The 19,178-nt window shown below is 40.9% G+C and overlaps 1 protein-coding gene across 1 annotated transcript in view; it reads right to left on the reverse strand.

Annotated features, from left to right (window-relative positions):
* The window catches only part of LOC120514355, a 128,062-nt gene extending 113,384 nt beyond the window's left edge, over window positions 1–14,678 (reverse strand). The window contains exons 1-2 of the mRNA XM_039734672.1: window positions 14,593–14,678; window positions 4,076–4,121 (exon numbers count right to left, since the gene is read on the reverse strand). Of these exons, the coding sequence (XP_039590606.1) occupies window positions 4,076–4,100 (25 nt within the window). The 5' untranslated portion in view covers window positions 4,101–4,121; window positions 14,593–14,678. The remainder of the gene's footprint in view (window positions 1–4,075; window positions 4,122–14,592) is intronic.
* Between the last annotated feature and the right edge of the window lie 4,500 nt (window positions 14,679–19,178).

The following is a 19,178-nucleotide window of genomic DNA, read 5'->3' on the forward strand; positions in this document are numbered from 1 at the left end:
TGACCCCATGCTGACTGTTCAGAATAACTCCTGTCCTTGCCATGTGTTGCTCAATCTTATCCTTAATAATTCCTTCCATTAATTTTCCTGTGATGTTTCATGTTAAGCTTACTGGCCTATAGTTGCTTGGATCTGCCCTGTCACCCTTTTTATATAATGGGATGATATTTGCCATTTTCCAGTCCTTCTGAACCTCTCCAGTGTGCAGTGACTTCCTAAAAATATGTGTCAAGGGATTATATCTGAACTCACTAGCCTCCTTAAGAACACGAGGATAAATATGATCTGGGCCTGGTGATTTGTTTGATTTCATCTTATTTAATCATCACAGCTCTTCTGACCTTGTTGAGAGGTTTACTTACCTGGGCAGTGACATTCATGTCTCTGGTGACTCTTCCTATGAAGTCAGTAGACGGATTGGGAGAGCATGGGGGGTCATGAGGTCGCTGGAAAGGTGTGTGTGGCTCTCTCAATATCTTTGCAATAGGACGAAGGTCCAAGTCTTTAGAGTTCTGGTGCTTCCTGTCTTGCTATATGGTTGTGAGACATGGACACCATCCAGTGACCTGAGATGAAGACTGGACTCCTTCATGTGTGTCTCTCCGGAAAATCCTTGGGTACTGTTGGTTTTACTTTGTGTCGAATGAGCGGTTGCTCATGGAGTCCCGAATGAGGCACATGACCTGCATTGTGAGGGAGCGTCAGTTACGGCACTACGGCCATGTGGTGCGTTTCCCCAAGGGTGATCCGGCTCGTAAGATCCTCATTATTGGGAACCCGAGTGGCTGGACCAGGCCAAGGGGTCACCCACGTAACACCTGGCTGCGGCAGATAGAGGGTCATTTCCGGACGTTGGGACTGGACCGCGTGTCTGCCTGGGGGGTTACCAACCGGGATCCCAAGTTGTTTCGCCGTGTAGTGGGTTCGGCAATGCATTGTACCAGTGCAAGCTCACCAACTTGACTTGACTTGACTTCTCCCTCTATAATTTCCAAATCCCTCAGTACCTCCTTAGTAGTCCCTGTTACTGCTCTGATGTTATCCACTTGTGAACACCTCAGAAAAATGTAAGTTTAGGGCATCTGCTATTTCATTGTCTGTATCTTTTAATTCCCCTTTACTATTCCTGATGAACTTGACCTCCTCCTTAACTCTTCTTTTACTACTAAAATACTGAAAGAATCTCTTGGGGTCTTCTTTCGCCTTATCTGCTATATTCCTCTCCAACTGTCTTTTAGCCTCTCTGATATTCTTCTCAATGGTTGCCCTCATGTTCTCATACGCTCTATGATTCTCTTTGCAGTCATTAGTCTTATATGCCTTATACAGCAGTTTTTTCCTTTGCAACTTCTTTTTTAAATCTTTATTAATCCATTGTGGAGTTTTTTTTAGTTTCCTATTAATTCCAAATTTAGGTCTGTATCTGTCCTGCATTGCATGTAAAACATTTTTAAACCTGTTCCACTGCTCCTCGACTGTCTCCACATTTAAAAGTTTATCCCAGCGTATCCTACTTAGCTTATCTTATTAATGACATTACCTAAAAGAAAACAAACATATATGGTTGTATCTTTGATTTTCTCCAACATAAACACGACTGAACAGATTCATCACTCCTCAGGACGACACATTTTCAGTGTGAATGAAAGATAAGCATGCAATATGTGAAACACTCACATTTATAATAAGGACGCTCAATTCACCTGCTAAACAAACAATGCTCAAAACAAAAATAAATTCAGCAGATATGCACAGTACTTAACAATATTAAGAAACTACTGCAAAAGATTGTTTGAAAACTATGACAGCTGCTGTTTTTATTCTCATTTGTAGCATATCAGTGTTCAATGCCGTTGGGGTGAACTGGATGGATGAGCGTTGAGCCAACAGGTCACCTTTGGTGTGAATTAGCAGCTGGTGTAGCTCTCTGACCACTGACCACATGGACCCTGTTTTTAGGAGAAACCACTCCTAAAATGATTACGTCTGAAACTGGGAGGGTAGAACAGTTGAGTACTGGGAACAATGGCCCCCTTTGAACAGTAGACCCCATCACTTGATACAGTGTTCCTCAATTCACATTGATCTTCAGTGCTTAATCAAACCTAATCATCGATGTCTAACTGTGCACATATAGGCCTACAACACTTGTGTTACCATCAGGACGAGGTAGAGCGGCTCGAAGCAAACCCAAACCACGACAGATCAAGTTTAAGGCTTTGATATCAGGAGTTGGGTCACCCATCATCACAAAGAATGCAGAATGAGGTTTATATTCATTGTGCTCCACAAATAACAGGTCAAAGGAACAAACTCCCTACTATGGCTACCATATAACAAGATGGCTTACTGTATTTATACCACAAAAGCAGCAATACAAAAACACACATCACTGTGAGAGTCTCACATTTTGAGTTTGTCTGTTAAAAGTTAACTGTGTAATGTCCTGGCTGCTGATTTCATGCTGTATGCCAATCTCCTGACTGGGTATCCTGGCACTCTAATGTCTACTTAAGGCCTTGTACCTGTTGCTCGTTTTTTGTAAAGTTTCTTTCGACATCAAAGATCATTGATTGCTAACTGAGTGCATTAATCACTCCACACCTTCCTCCTTTTACCTCTCGTCCATGTTCCCCACTGCTCACTTTCCCTGTCATTTTGGTTTAAGCTCTAACTAGCTGTGTAAACCCGTGCTGTAAAAAAATCTGGGGTCCTAGAAGCTATTGAAATCGTCAGAGAAAAAAAATTGAAATGTAGAGATGTCAGGCAATTGAAAGGAACTCCTCTGGGTGTCTCTCTCCTACGAGGATTTGTTTTGCTGACGTGCTCGCCTCACTTGTGTATTAGCCGCTAAGCGAGTGACTCTTACTTCAGAGGTTTTGTTTCACCGATGTCCTCGCCTCACTTGTGTATCCTTGGAGGTGATGCCCTTACCCGGACTCCACCTCTCACTTCCTGGGCCTCACAGACAGACACACACACACTTCCATGAGGACATTAGCTCAGGCTGGACGGTTGGGAGAGAAAGTCAGAGAGGCGAGATGGTGTTGGTTTGGACATGTGCAGAAGAGAGATGCTGGGTATACTGGGAGAAGGGTGTTAAGGATGGAGCTGCCAGTCAAGAGGAAGACCTAAGAGAAGGTTTATGGATGTGGAGAGAGAGGACAGAGCGAGATGATGAGGACAGGAAGATATGGAAATAGATGTCCCACTGTGGTGACTCCTAACAGGAGCAGCCGAAAGAAGAAGAAGTCCATCCATTTTGGGTGATCAGGCCCCCTGGTGACTCCTTTAACTCCTTCAAATGTCAGTAACATCTCAAGTTCACATTTACTGAAGTTTTGCTTTTTTTCTGTGTTCTCCCTTGGTTTATAGTTAACACATCACATAGGAACACAGCCAAATTTGTATGGTGATCAGGTCATGAATATTAAAGAAGAGAATTTTGTTAAGCCATACACGGTTACTAGTAGGAGGTGATGTGCGGTGGCTAAAAGCGTGTACCCGGGCACATAGCTTCAAGCTGATCTGAGATTTATAAAGGAACTTTGTGTGGGATCTACCATGCATAGAGTTTTGTTTTGCTCAAATTGTATTTTATTACTGTTACGTTTACTGATTTGTTTTGCAGTGCCCCTCTAGGTGGTAGTTTCTCTGACAGGTGCCATTACCGGGTACCAAGGATAGTAGAGGCAGAAAATACAGAAGCAACAGGAGGGTGACATGGAATGAAATGTATTCTGTTAATGGAAAGATCTGTGCTACAAATAGATGGGCACATGCCAACACAAGTTACTGGGCCTGGCACATGTGTGGGTGCCCTGGAAAATTGTGGTGTGGGTTAAACCATGAAAACTCTCCTCTGGATGTCTGGAACAGGTAGCCTGGCAAACATAAAAGATGCCCAGCCCTGTGACTGAGACCTAGGGTGGTCCGTGGAATGTGCACAACTGTATGTCCTGTTACATGAAACAGGTAAAGCCAGGATTACTAAGGGCACTGGCTCCTTTAAAAAAAATAGGGGCAAATTAATAGTGGGAGACAGAAGAATAGAACCTGGAGCAGTGGGACTTACCTTGTTTGGATCCTACACTTTCCATGCCTGTGAATGTTCTGTAAAACTGAAATTAATAAAAGAGAGAAAGATAATGAGCCATGTGGCATGGTGATTTGTACCAGTCGTCCACTCCTCAACATGTTATGCATCATTACTTCCATTATCGCTTACTGAGAAGAGAAAGAAAGAAAGAGGACTGCAAAGAACACAAAATGAGAGCCATCAGCCACTAAAGCCTGACTCACCACCAAGTGATTCTTACAACCAAAGTCTTCCACAGACACAGATTCCAATTTTTTTTAATTCTAATTCTTAATTTAAAAATAGACAGTTGGCCACTCAAAAGTTAGTTTTTAAATGTGAGATATCCTGGCAAAAGTAAGCTGAGGTCAGGCCCAAATTGTCCGTTTACAAAGGCATTGGCTTTCCCGTACATGAACATGGACAGGTCAGAATGAGAATCTTCTTCATCAAACTGTTTCACATCACTTGAGCAGCACGTTTGTGTTTGTCCAGAGTTACATCCTGCTGTGCCCAGCGCTGCTAGGACTGACTCCAGGCCTCCTCTGTGACCTCACTTGGACTAAGTGTCCTTCAGGATGTTGGCTTTCACCCTTGGTGACCGTTTGTCTTTACAGGTCACTTTTGATTTGTTGTGAATGTTTTGCTTTAACTGCAGTGCACGAGTGGTGCTTCGGACCTGAGACACCTGAACTGTGGCCGATCCACGCTGACACCTTTACACATCCAACACAAGAATGGTAGCCGGTTTCTAATCAACAAGAGTGGAAAATAATTACAGTATATTTGATTGTCCTTTTCTCATCTCAATGCATTTCAAGTCACTTTTTGAAAGCTAATTGACGATCTCTTCAGCTGAGACTTACAACATGATATTTGACACTAATTTGCATCTCTCTTTAAGATTAAACTTGAGAAGTCAAGCAAAATGACACCTGAAGATTACAATATGCAACTCAATAATGATTATATCTCTCCTGAGTTGCCTCGAAGGCTTGCATATTGTAATCTTTTAGGATTTTAGCCACAGGATCTTTTCAATGTGAACTTGCTGACTGATTGGGTATTTCACAAACATCACTGAGTTGCACCACGCCAACTGTATAGGATGGTATTATCTGCTTATCGTATGAGATTTCCTTACCCTGTGGTTGAACTGAGAAACATTAAAGTGCAATTTGCAGCAACTTCCAGTTTTCCAAATGTAACCAGAGCGGTCAACTGGAGGCACGTTGTTATTACATCGACGCTGGACAAGTGACATCAGCCAGGGATGAATCACCAAAGGAATGAGCTGGCCTATAAAAATGGTGTTTTTTACAACTAGTGTGGCAAAAGGCAAAGCAGTCCTTTTAAAGATAGCGAGTCACCTCAAAGAGCCATGTAAAGAGCAGAGAATCGATCTGGTGTGGTGCTCGGTGCCGACGCTACACTATAAAGGTGCCTTCAGAAAATGAATTTGCTTATGTAAATCCTCTATTAATGTGCTGCTCTATAGTGCACAGAAAGTGTGTCGCATTGTGCAAGCATGTGGCGTCCTGCATAATGTGACACCCAATTGTGGCTTACCGGTACCTGAAGCGATGCGCTTTGATGAACCAAACCCTGACCACCAAATCATCAACCAAATCAGACAACTTCATTTGAATGTAATCAGCAGAATGTAAAAACAGGTAATCAGATACAGCATTTATTTTTCAACCAATTCATTTAATTTGTGGTCAATATGACATATAGTACAGCCCCTATGTCTCTTAGTTCATTGGCCACATCTCTTACAGCATCCACCATTGTATTTTGTGACTCCAGAAAAGGGTCCGTCAGCACACAGCCAGATGGTCCCCTGCAGTTTCCAAGGCATACTGGGCACAGCAGCACCATCACTGCCTGGAGGTCAGCTTTTGTAATTTTGTCTGAAACCGAATAAACAGAACGTGGTCTACGACTCGCATTTTCATGCCGACTTTGATACCTGACCACTTCTTTTATATTTTGGGCAATGTGCAACTTTCTGAACTTGGACTTTTGAGTGTCTGCACCACACTGTATCACTTCATAGCTTCCTTTTGTTGTTCATACTACTGCTTAAGCCAACAAAGAGTAAGTTTTTCCTTGTCTCCACTCTGAATTTGCTGAAAATATCCTTTTTTCCATGTGCTTTTGCCATTACTTTTTAACAAAACACAAAAATGTAGGGGCTATTTATATTGATTTTCATATTCAAATGATTTCAAATGTGAAATTCTGGGGTGGGACTGTAGGCTCGTACACATGCGTTAAATTTCACGTACATTGGGAAGTGCGTGGAACTTGGTGTACACAGTTTTATTTTTCTGGATTTCCAGGTTTGCCCCTACTCCGTGATTTAGTGTGAATTCTACACAAAGTGTTATACAAAAGGCCCCCAAGTCTCAGAGCCATACATCATTGCTGGTCTCATCACTATCTAAAAAACCTGACCTCCAACTCTTACCTTGATACTCCTGGTACCTTCTTCTAATTGTTCATTCCACATTGGACTCTGTGGGTCATCTCTGTGTCTAATTCTCCACCTTGGGCTACCTCTGATCCTCGATATTTGAATTTCTCCACTGTTTTAATGGCTGTCCCTTCAGGCTAACTTCTGAATCCTGATCATCATTCAGCCTCACATATCCTGTTATCTTCCTGTTCTTCTTCAATCCTCTACTGTATCTTCCACAGCCTTTCTCCAAGCTGTGTGGCATTTAGGTACACAAGAACACCTTGGTTATTTAGGTTATAAAATTAAGATTTATAATGTAGGCCTGCAATTTTGATCCAAACACACACTTTCGTTTGTACCGATCCCTTCACTAATGCTATGCATTTGGCCAGATCAGGTGGGCAGCTGATTGCTGCTGACTACTTCTTAACCACTGCTGTGGTCCCCCCTTTCCCTGAGAATAGCAAGACACCACACTTATAAATGGGAGTTAAACAACAATTTCTTTCTCGTATTGCCCAAAATCACAGGAGTGCCCACCGTGGGCTTTACCAGGCCCTGTTTTTTTCAGAGCCCCTCAGCTTTGACTCCCTAAGAAGACAACAGTGACATTGTACATGTTATATTAAAATCAAATTACAAAATACAAGAATGACGCACACGTGCATATTTCACAAATACAAGGTGAACATGAAACAATGCAAAAAGTACGAACAACAGGAGCAGTCCAACAAATATGAATCTGCGAGGTCAATCCTAAAAACAAATAAAGCTCCGTTCAAAGCCAAATGGAAGATGGTGAAACTTCCCAGATAAAAAATATATTTTTGTTCTTTCCAGCACTTCCACACTTGCCGCACTGTAAAAGATATAATCCCCAAAACAGGTAGTTTGTATTTCTCTGGCAGGAAAAGTTTCTCTCTTCCAGTAATCGATGAAGTTTGCTGAATTTGAATCTTCTGCACGGTACTTTTTCTCCTTTAGAAGTTGCAGATCTTACCTCCGTTTTGGGCCAAGTCAAAAAAGTCAAACAAAAAGACGAACAATAAAGGGAGACAACTACTGAAGGTGTTTGTCTGGCTTGAGATACCAAGTTCCACTTTTATTTAGTTAAGGGTGAAATGGAAAGTGCATCCCATAAGGCGAGACCAGGCCACGTTCATGATGAACACACATTTTATCAAGGTCTTCACACATTGTCCTTTATACTATAACATCTACACTCAGAATGAAATGAGAAATTCAATCAGTCCAGAATCTTCAGGTTAGGTTGGTCAAATAGATGTACAGAGAAGGAGGCATAATGTTGGAATTGTCGGGGACCTTGAGAATGCTGGGAAAGTGAACTCACTTCTGTCTCTTGATCTCCAAAGGTCAATAATATTTCCAACTTTATCCAATTTCAACCCAAGGTTATAAGAGGCCAGCGAGTCTTCATAAGGAAGAATGTTAGAGATTGTCCCCTATGTATTATTTTAAATCTTTCATGATATGCTAATCTTCAGGGGCCTCGTGCATAACGGCGTGCATAGAATTCACACTATAACATGGCGCACGGGCAAAAGCAGAAATGTGTGTACGCACAAAAAAATCCAGATGCATGAATCTATATGTGTGCCAACTTCCACTTTTTTCCTCTACATAAATCCCAGTCAGCGTGAAAAGTAACGCACGTACACGCGCCTGCCGCCACTCCCCAACTCCTCACATGCTTAATTATTAACAATGCAGATTATTTAAATGAAGTTAAAGTTTTATCTGTATAATGTAATAAACATATGTTGCATATGTTGCATTTCATCTTAAAAATGATATCGTCATCATATGTAAATACGCGCTTTATAAAGTGGCACAGGTTGTGTGATATTATAACTGTATCACAAGTTTACAGTGAGGTGATTGTACTTGTAAGTCCTCACAGGTCTACAAGGAGCACTTGATGGACTGATTGAGTGCGTTTAGAGTTCTTGGGATGAAACTGTTTGTGAACCGCGAGGTCCGTACAGGAAAGGCTCTGAAGCGTTTGTCATATGAGAGAAGTTAAAATAATGCCTGACTCTGCACATGGCTGAGGCAGCGTGTGCTTGATGCTGTATCCCGATAATTTTCTTTCCGAGCCTGCGCCACCTCCACCTACTCAAAGCTTCATGATGCTCCAACAATGATGGACGGATTAAAAGGCAGAAGTCTACGTGACCATCAGCATCATCAAGCCCTTCCGTGAGAACCCTAAATCCAAAGAGGGCTGTTTCATTTATGTTAGGTAGAATGCCCAGAGGGGACTGGGCGGTCTCATGGTCTGGAATCCCTACAGATTTTATTTTTCTCCAGCCGTCTGGAGTTTTTTTGTTTTTTCTGTCCCCCCTGGCCATTGAACCTTACTCTTATTCGATGTTAATGTTGATTTATTTTGTTTTATAATTGTGCCTTTTATTTTTCTATTCTTTAATATGTAAAGCACTTTGAGCTACTGTTTGTATGAAAATGTGCTATAGAAATAAATGTTGTTGTTGTTGTTGTTGTATCAGCTGTGATTCCACGCTCAGATACAGTGATATAAATACTCTGAGTGGTGTAGTGAGAGTAACAACACTAAAGCAGCGATGGTATTTCGAATAGTTTGGCTATTCTGTGGACCATTATATTGTTACAGGTTAACTACAATCAGATGCCTTAAACTAATAAACAATATGCGGTGTCACATACGTGCGCATGGGAGGCAGCTAAAGGGCTTGAGTGAAGGCAGTTCTGAGGCATGCTGGGATGTGGCAGAGTGCACTGACTCTTTTTCTCCCCTTCCTGTAGACCATTCCCGGGAGATTCCACCTGGCTCTCTTGACGTCACTTCCGGGACTGAGCCAATGGAAGTAGACCTTACCAGCTCCCGCCAATCTGATGTCACGTCCAGGCTTGATCCAATGATTGAAGAACACGTGCCCGAGCCTTATGACCTCACTTTTTGTCTTCCCCTTTAAAAGCCTGCCCTTTTTCCCTTTTCCCTCAGTCTTGTTCTGGACTCAGTTGTATGCACTTCAGTACAGATTATTTGATAAAAATGACTTTTGCAGCCGGGATACCATATTATACAGGTGACTGCCCCAAACCTTTATCTGTTTATGTCTCGTTTTTGTGACAGCAGTTAATTTCAGTGTATTTATAAAGCTGCGTCAGGGATGTGGATCTAAAAAAGAAATGGAAACCACACTGGAACAAAAGCACTGCTTTGACTTGCATACACCAGGGTATGAGCTACCCTGAAAATGTGCGTGGCTTTACGTTTTTATACATCACAATGTGACCCTGGAAATAGGAGTACGTAACATTTTTGTGCTTACGCACCGTTTATATGTGAGGCCTCAGGTCACAGCAAGGAAATCCAAAAACAAAAAAAATGTTGTTCAAAGGGCAAAAAACTCTGTTCTTTCACAATTCGAGTGATCAAATCACACAAGCCTGAAAGGCAATGTTTTCAGTTCTTGAAGCTGGCATTCCTGCTTTTCTCTTTTACTTTGCCAAGGTGTGCTTCACTTACAATGGGATTCAGCAGTTGTTTGGTGATCTTGGGAGAGCCCTTGAAGCAGTTAGCTTGTTGTTTTGGAACTAAACTGGTTTCACACTTTGGCCTGTCTGACTAACTAACAATGTCTTTCGTCAAATGGCTGACTCCAGGTAATGTGAACTGCTGGTGATCCTTTTATTTAGTAATTCTGCATTACAGTACAGGTGATTGCCGTTTGTACCTACTGTGTAATTACTCTGTTAGCCTTATGCAGGTTTTTTTTTTACATATAATGAGGGTCCTTCTGTATTTTCTGCTTTACTTTTCATGTCACAGGGAGTGAATTACATTCTCTTTCTTTTCACACCCAATCAAGTGTGCCCCTTGCACCTTGTCACTGTGCCTATCATTGTAGTCTGTTCCTTTGACACTTGTAAATGTTTCTTTTGTCGGTCATATTTACTAAGTTGACTTACCCAGTGGTAGGTGCAGGGCTGGTGGTGCCTTCCCCAGTTACTTTTCTGACTAGTTATTGGCTCTGACACTTCTGTTTTGTAGAATGTTTGGCTCATACTTTGAGATTTCATGTGTTGCACTCTTTTTGCTTTTGTAATTCAGGGTTTTGTGTTTGACTTACAAAGTGAGGGCTCACTGGAGGTTGGTACGTTGTTTTGTTTTTGTGGCCCCATCCTGTGGATGCCATCTTCTTCTTCTTTTTTGGTTTTCTGCACCTTTTTTAAATGGCTAAACAGAATAATGTTTTGTTGACAATGAGGACACTCCTCACAAGTGATCCAGCGTTTCAGACGTTTTCTTTTGCAACAAAACAGACATGGCATTTAAACAAAACTCACAGTTAAATTCCACAGATATGCCTTTTGTTCCTTTGAGGTGCTACGTATGTCATGATGCATTCCTGTGTAGTAGTGGCATCTTGATTCTCATTCTGCAATCTTTAAATCAAAACGTTAGGCATGTGAGACGAATGATGAGGGTAGATTGTGTAATGTGCTGGTGGAGCTGCTAGGCAGGACTTTGGCTCACAGATCTGTTGTCTTTTCCTGACGAAGATCTTATAATCGGTGCGAATGGTCATTGAAGACATGAGCAATCTTGAGATAAACCCTCTCCTGTGACAAATCAACACATCCCGCCATCTTCTCCTTCTCTTGCCAGCTTTGCTGACCCCTCTCATTTTTTAAAACACCCAGCAAAAGATTTTTCTTCTCCTCTCATTACAAATCTTCATCTAGAATGTATTATATTTTTTTTATCAATATCTTTTAGATTCCTATGTATTTATTCTTTCATGTCATTCTCTTCATTCAGATTACAGACAAGCACATCTTTAACTTCATTTACTTCTTTTCACTTTGAAGATGTGGATATGGACCGTTAATCCCTCTCTTTTAACAAAACAGCACATTTAAAGAACAAACACATACTGTGGAAAGTTCATTTGTTTCAAGGCCCCAGTGTTGTCTGGATGGCTTTCTTTGTGTTTTTTTTCTCCTTCTTTTGCTTATAACATGGCCTGTATTCGATGTAAGAAAACTACAACACTAAAAATAATTTATGATGTGTGAGACACAGCATGTCTGACACGGCACACAGAGCTTGCAAAGCTCAATTCACTTCTTTTACAAAAGGCCGAACTCAGATAGGGCAGGACGTTATAGTCACGAAGCAGAGCCACGTAAAGAGCTGTGAGATCAAGTAGTTAGTTAAATCGAGAGAAGTATTTTCATAGTTACGTTAGAATGTTAGCGCACAGTCAAAGGGAGGTTCAGTTATAATCCGCACAAGTTAAACTATAAATGGAATATCCTACTAATTCCTTGTCATTCTGCCCACAGACAAGTTCAGTTTATGATCTGCCTTGCAGTTGGTACGGCGTGGTGGGCAAACAATTTGAACGTTGAAGTGAAGCTGATGGAAATTCACCATTGAGAAGTAACACAACTTTTAAGTATAGAAAGTAACTGAAGTATTCCATGAAAAAAGCTACGATTGTAATAAAAAAGAGAAGAAATCGTTTTTCCTTTGTGTTTTTTTTTCTGAATTTTTGTGATTTGTTCCTTTTTAATGCCAATGTCAGTTTATTTAAAGAGCACATTTAAGACAACGTCAGCAATGCTGCACACCAAAGTACTTTACATAAAACATACAATAAGCGAAGGCAGAACTAACAATTAAATAGAAAAATAAAACTGAAATACAGCCAAGAGTGGAATGAAACAAACCACCGACTGAGAAGGTAGGATTACCAGTATCACTGAAGATCATGAAAACCTCAGTAATAAAAACAAGTTATTAATTTAGTTTTAAACAGATCAGTTAAAGTTGCATGCTTAATGTAGTAAGGTAAAGAATTCTACATAATTTTAAAATTCCACTATACCTTTTTAAAACAAACTTTATTGGATTTAGAAAGTTCTGTTCTTACTCATTTGACTCAAACTGGATGCCCTGTCAGTAGCGGCTTGATTTTGGAAAACTGGAAAAGACGAAACTACAACAGTTAACCCTCATGATGCATAAATATGATTCTTTCTCCTCTGTTTCAGTTATTAAATTAAAAGACAGGATTAATACTAACAACCCTCTGGCAATGGATTATTGTTTTGGTAATTTCAATAATATTTTTTTTCTGTTGATCCTCCTCATCTTCAGATACACCGACTCCTTTCTCCCTTCATTAGCTAAGCCTACACTTTCCCCAGCTGATATTTCCTATTGGAAGTTTCTGTTACTAATGGTGACGCCTCTCAAATCCTAATGTAAAGGAAAGTCTCTTGGACCGGACGGCATCCAACTTGAAGTACTTGCAGTTGGCTCAGCATTTATTTCAGATGCAACTTCCACTATAACGTCTTCACAACTTTACACATCTATAAATTAAAACAGTTACTTTCTTAAAAAAGCAGATGTCGTTATTTGGAAGCAGCACAAACTTCCTTCTGTTTCATTTGTAAAGACAGAATGATCTGAATTAGAAATGGTTCTGAAGAGCACAGTGATAAACTCTTTGTGAATGCTTTTGGTGGCACCTATCTTTATTTTCTATGGCACCATTAATAGCATGAACCAATTCAATGTACTTTACTGGGATAACAGGATCACAAAGTCTTTTCAAACTTGAAAACATTAACAACTCGACCAAAAATACACAAGAAAAAAGAAATATCCAACAAGAAAGAAAGCAGTGCGAGAATGTAAACAGCATGCGTCAACAGGAGCTCTACTCACCACCACTGCTACAAAAAATAAAAACTACAAAACAAGGGTCAGGGCAAAAAAGAAACTCGAGAACTGTAAGTCGCGCCATCAAAGCCAGCAGCCCAAATGAGTGACAGTGTGTGATGTTCAACACCCGCAGCCTTGGGTGCCATCTATTAATTAGAACATAGCCAAGGATAGACTAGGACAAGTGCAGACTCACCAACAAGTTAAAAGAGCAAAGTGTAAAGTTTAAATTTATTCACATGGACGTCGACAATGTCTGAAGTGCAGTGCACTAACAGTGTCCTCAATAACTGAGCATCAATAAAAAAGTACAGTGAAGAAAATATAACCAATAAATAAGTTCAATAAATCTATCCAGTATATCAGGGCTTCTTAAACTTTTTTTTCTCACTGCCAAATCTTGCCCTTCTTAGGGTCTCTGAGACTCAGTCCATGACGAACATCAGATTGGGGGGTTCCAGAGAATTGCTTAGGACAGTTATAGCAGGGGGGACCCCTTGGAGAATCGCCGCCAACATTATGGCAGAGGAATGTTAATTGCTTAAACAACCCATCACCAAACACTTTGTGAACCGTATGCGACGCATTGCAATTAAATTCAACAGTGAGTTGTGACCTTTCGTAACCCAACAATGGCAACTCACAACCCATCATTTAATCATTAAAAAGAAGAATAAAAGTTCGATCAGCAGTCGATTTTCTTCACAAATTGCCTCCAGCGCTTTGATCTCCTATGCTCACCCTTCAGGTCTACTCAGCAGACTGAAACGCTGACAGACGTGGTCCCCTTTCTGGCTGCGTCCCCCAGAGTCAGTACCCACTGGGGTTAACCGAGCCGGCGTTCCTTTTTCTACCACCTTCTTCGGTCAGCCCTGACATCTCGGAGCCCGTGATCGCCACCCTCTCCTCCCACTCAACAGGTTTGAACTGCCCCTGGTGAGATACTCCACGCGTTCTACTCCAACGGATTCATTTTCAATCGTGGCATCTGAGCTGCACTATTTTTAAAATCATGAACCTCTCTAACCTGTTGAGGACCACTGCCATGCTGTGCCACACTGTGAAGAGTAATAAAAGAAAACACTCTCTTTAATTTGATTGAATCTCACAAGGTCCTCTATAAACTCTGCAAACATAAAATAAAACAAAAGAAAGAAAAATTCTGCCTATAGACGTGTGTTGGATATTCAGCTTCAGCCAGCATGTGAGCGAGTGAGATGACAGGTAGACACGACTGCTCAAAAGCTCAGCCACCATCATCATCCCCATCACACAGCGGAGCCACCTCAGTCACCGAGCACTCACCTCTTCTAATGTCCCACGATGCTCTCACTAAAAGGTGAAGCCGCACTCTCGCTATGTAGTCGGTGTGAGATTTGCGTGAGGCGAGGGCTGGGACACTCACAGAGACCCCTACATACCAACAGAGCTGACTTAGTGTGAAAATGAAACAAAATTCCACAATTCCTGTTTTTCCTGTAAGAGTAAACCTGACTTTTTTCTTTTCCTTAGATGGTTGTCATTTTATCAAATGACTATCTCATAAAAAATAAGTTTAAGAGACCCCTGTGTAACAGATACGGGGCCCGACCTTCAGCTTATTCTTTTAAATGTTTGCACTTGCCTAGGGCTTCAAATCAGTGTTTCAAAGTCACTGTCATATAGCAGCTGCCTTTAAGTAAAAGGGCAAATACCTTTTATGGGGAGAACAAATGGAACTAAAAGAATTATAATTATGTAAATATACCAAAAATGGAGCATGTTTGTAATTTAAAGCACAAAATCACTGCATTGTATTCATTATTGACTTTCTACAGCCAATCAGAAGCTCACACCACAGGATGTCTCCTTCCAGGTCAGGTTTCTCAATGACATAACTCTCAGCCGTGACTTCATTCTGGACTCTGCATGAGCGGGTCAAAGTCTTTATACTTGTGTAGGTCCCAGGATTCATTTGAAACAACAATTACATCAGAAAACCACGACATCTTCCTGTGTAAATTACATTTCTGTCAAACGTATGGCATGTGGCGACTACCGTCGATCAGCAAATTTCACAAAAGTGTTATTCGCAGAGAAGTTGCTGTGTTTGCGTTTGTTGTTTGTCGAATTATTTACTGATAATTCGGCCGGTTTAGGAGAACTTTTTTCCCCAGTGCCTCATAATTTGATGGGACCCCCCCCAGGTTTGTAATCATGTGATAATTTACATTGCAGACTCTGTAGGACTTAGTTAGTGGTAGAACAGATAAGTAAATAATGAAGGTTTTGAAAATTCTATTTTTATGAAACATACAGAGCATAAATAACGAGTTACCTCTTCTTGTTGCCAAATGTGCAGGTTGATCTTGAGTTCCACATCAATATAACTATAAACTGTATAATCTATACTAATAAAAGGCAAAGCCCTCACTGACTCACTCACTCACTGACTCACTTATCACTAATTCTCCAAGTTCCCGTGTAGGTAGAAGGCTGAAATTTGGCAGGCTCATTCCTTACAGCTTACTTACAACAAGTTAAGCTGGTTTCATTTCGAAATTCTACGATAACGGTCAACAACGTCCGCCATATTGAACTTTCTTATTCATGGCCCCATTCTCACGAAATTTGGTAGGCGGCTTCCCTGCGCTAACCAAAACCAATGTACGCACTTATTTCGGTGGTATGACGCCATTGTCGGCCGCCATATTGAATTTTCCAAACGTCACTAATTCTCCAACTTCCTGTGTAGGTAGAAGGCTGAAATTTGGCAGGCCCATTCCTTACAGCTTACTTAAAAAGTTAAGCAGGTTTCATTTCGAAATTCTACGTAACGGTCATAACGGTCAACAACGTCCGCCATATTGAACTTTCTTATTCATGGTCCTATATTCACGAAATTTGGTAGGCGGCTTCCCTGCGCTAACCAAAACCAATGTACCTACTTATTTCGGTGGTATGACGCCACTGTCAGCCGCCATATTGAACTTTCAACGTCACTAATTCTCCAACTTCCCATGTAGGTAGAAGGATAAAATTTGGCAGGCTCATTCCTTACAGCTTACTTACAACAATTAAACAGGTTTCATTTCGAAATTCTATGCCTAACGGTCATAACGGTCAACAACGTCCGCCATGTTGAACTTTCTTATTTACGGCCCCATCTTCACGAAATTTGATAGGTGGCTTCCTTAGCTAACCAAACCAATGTACGTACTTATTTCGTCGTATGACGCCACTGTCAGCCGCCATATTGAATTTTCCAACATCACTGATTCTCCAACTTCCCGTATAGGTAGAAGGCTGAAATTTGCAAGGCTCATTCCTTACAGCTTACTTACAAAAGTTAAGCAGATTTCATTTTGAAATTCTACGCGTACGGTCATAACGGTTCGACAACGTCCGCCATGTTGAACTTTCTTATTTATGGCCCCATCTTCTCGAAATTTGGTAGGCGGCTTCCCTGCACTAACTGAAACCAATGTACGTACTTATTTCGGTGATATGATGCCACTGTCGGCCACCATATTGAACTTTTCAACAGTCTTTGTTACTTATGGGCCCATCTTCAAGAAATTCTATCGATCAAAGAACTGTCACTTACCGAGTGGTTTTCATGCCCGGAGATACCACCTACCTTTTCCATTCTCTTTGTTACATATTGCACGGCCATATCAGGCTCACTCTTGATATCCATTGTGTGTGTGAATGACTGACAGGTTCAAGGTGTGGACTGATGACGTACAGGAGATAATTAGTCTACACAGGAGCACTAGAAGAGTGAGATGCTTAAGTCCTTCACCTGTGGATCTGCATGTGAGTTGATGGCTGCCGCTGAATTGTTCGGTTGTCGCTTTCAAGTGTACCGAAATGGCCAAATATTTTACACCTTTCGACAACCGCCAATGCCTCCTAAACATCTTAGATTGACAGGTGACGATTTCAGTAGTGGACACTTTGATGTTTATGAATGTTTAAACTCTCAAAAGCTGGATGTGATTTTATCGATGAAACCGGTTGTGTGCTTACAACACTTGACAGATGCCGAATGTTACTTCAACACAAGTCCTACAAATACTGTCGAATTGAAACAAACCATGAAACTCAAACCGATTATGACAGCAGCAATCCAAGCTGTGAGATTTGAGACAAGATTACTGTTCACATGGCCGACTGTAAGTTGCATACTCAAGAGTAAGCTCAGCGACAGCTTGGTCAGATTACAACCGGAGGGCCGAACTGACAACGTGGTATACAAATAGATCCTTAACAAATAATTATTGGCATATTTTCCCTCAGTTTAAAAGGTTTAATTTCCTTCTTAATAAAAATTTTAAGGCAGTACTTACGCGCTGCATGGCAGGTATTTTTCTAGTACACTACTAAAACCACAAATAGAGTATTGTGTGCAAGAAAGACATAGCTGCAACAAAGTGCATCATGGGACTGAAGGACATGACCTACTGTGACAGACTCAGAGTATTAAACCTGTTTAGTCTTAAACAGAGGAGACTACATGGGGACCTCATCCAGGTGTTTAAAATCCTTAAATGCATTCATAACGTAGATCCAGAAAAATACGCTCAGCTTAAGGGTGAATCATGGACTTGACACCAGTGGAAATGAAGTTCATTTAAAACTGAAGCCAAAAAGCTTTTCTTCACACAAAGAGTTGGGCGACTATAGAAAAATTACCAAAACATGGAGTTGAAGCAGAAACCTCAACAACCTTAAAGAAAAATCAGGATGAGATATGGGGCATCTTTACAGAAGCCAAGAGAGGACATGCAATATCATTATTTTTAAAATAATTTCCTCGCAATAACGTAATAGTTTTATCGAGATCTCGATAAAACAAAAGATCTTGTTTCCTCGAAGTTATAAAATAATTGTATCTAATGTTTAATGTTTAGCGTCCTGTTTAAAATGGCAGAAGAGCAGAACTGTTTTGATTAGCGCATCACATTTTTTTCAATCAAGGGTTGACGAGGCTGCACTATGTTTATGACTTAGTTATAGGAAAATAAAACATTGATGTCCGTCATTTAAGAAGACGGTTAGCTATACTTCAGCTGTATAGGCGCACAATCTAAGTGAGTCTGATGCCAGGAGCAAAGGTTAAGTTTCATTTTCTTGAGATCGTGATAAAATTATTCTGTTTTCTGAAGAAAACAAATTTTCGCTTTCTCGAGATCTCGATAAAATTATTCTGTTATCTCGAGAAAACAAAGTTTGTTTTCTCAAGATCTCAATAAAATTAGTCTGTTATCTTGAGGAGACAATTTTAAAAATAACGATATTGCAGATCCTTTCTCAGCTTCCGTACTTCTTAGCTAATAGCTAAACAAATGCGCTTGATGATCGCAATGGTCTCCTCTTGTTTGTCAAATTTATTATGTTCTTTTAATACATAACCTGGCAGAACTGGTTCGGGCAAAGAGACCGTGGGAGGGATGGGAGCCGTCCTCCACACTGCTGTAGAATTCTGCAGATACAACGCATGTCTTTAATGGTGGGTAGAGAGGTCCCAATGATTTTTCTGCTATGTGCACTATCCGTTGTAGGACTTTATGGTCAGAGCCAATTCAGTTCCCCAACCAGATGGTGATGCAGCTGGTCAGAACACTCTGAGTGGTGCCCTGTAGAATGTGGTGAGAATGAGGGAGGAAGACTTGCCTTTTCAGCTACCAAAGGAAGTGGAGATACTGCTGTGCCTTCTTTGCTATGGTAGGGAGTGTTAACTGACCAACTCAGGTTACCTGCCAGGTACACACCAAGGAATTTGGTGCTCTTGAGCAGTTCCACTGGGACAGCTGGGGCCTTCCTGAATTCAATAATCATCTCTTTTGACTTACCAGACCACCAACCATTGTATCTCCATTAGTTGCTGACTCATCCCCATTGTGGAT

The sequence above is a fragment of the Polypterus senegalus genome, chromosome 14, assembly GCF_016835505.1.
Source record: "Polypterus senegalus isolate Bchr_013 chromosome 14, ASM1683550v1, whole genome shotgun sequence".
Taxonomy (NCBI): Eukaryota; Metazoa; Chordata; class Cladistia; order Polypteriformes; family Polypteridae; genus Polypterus; species Polypterus senegalus.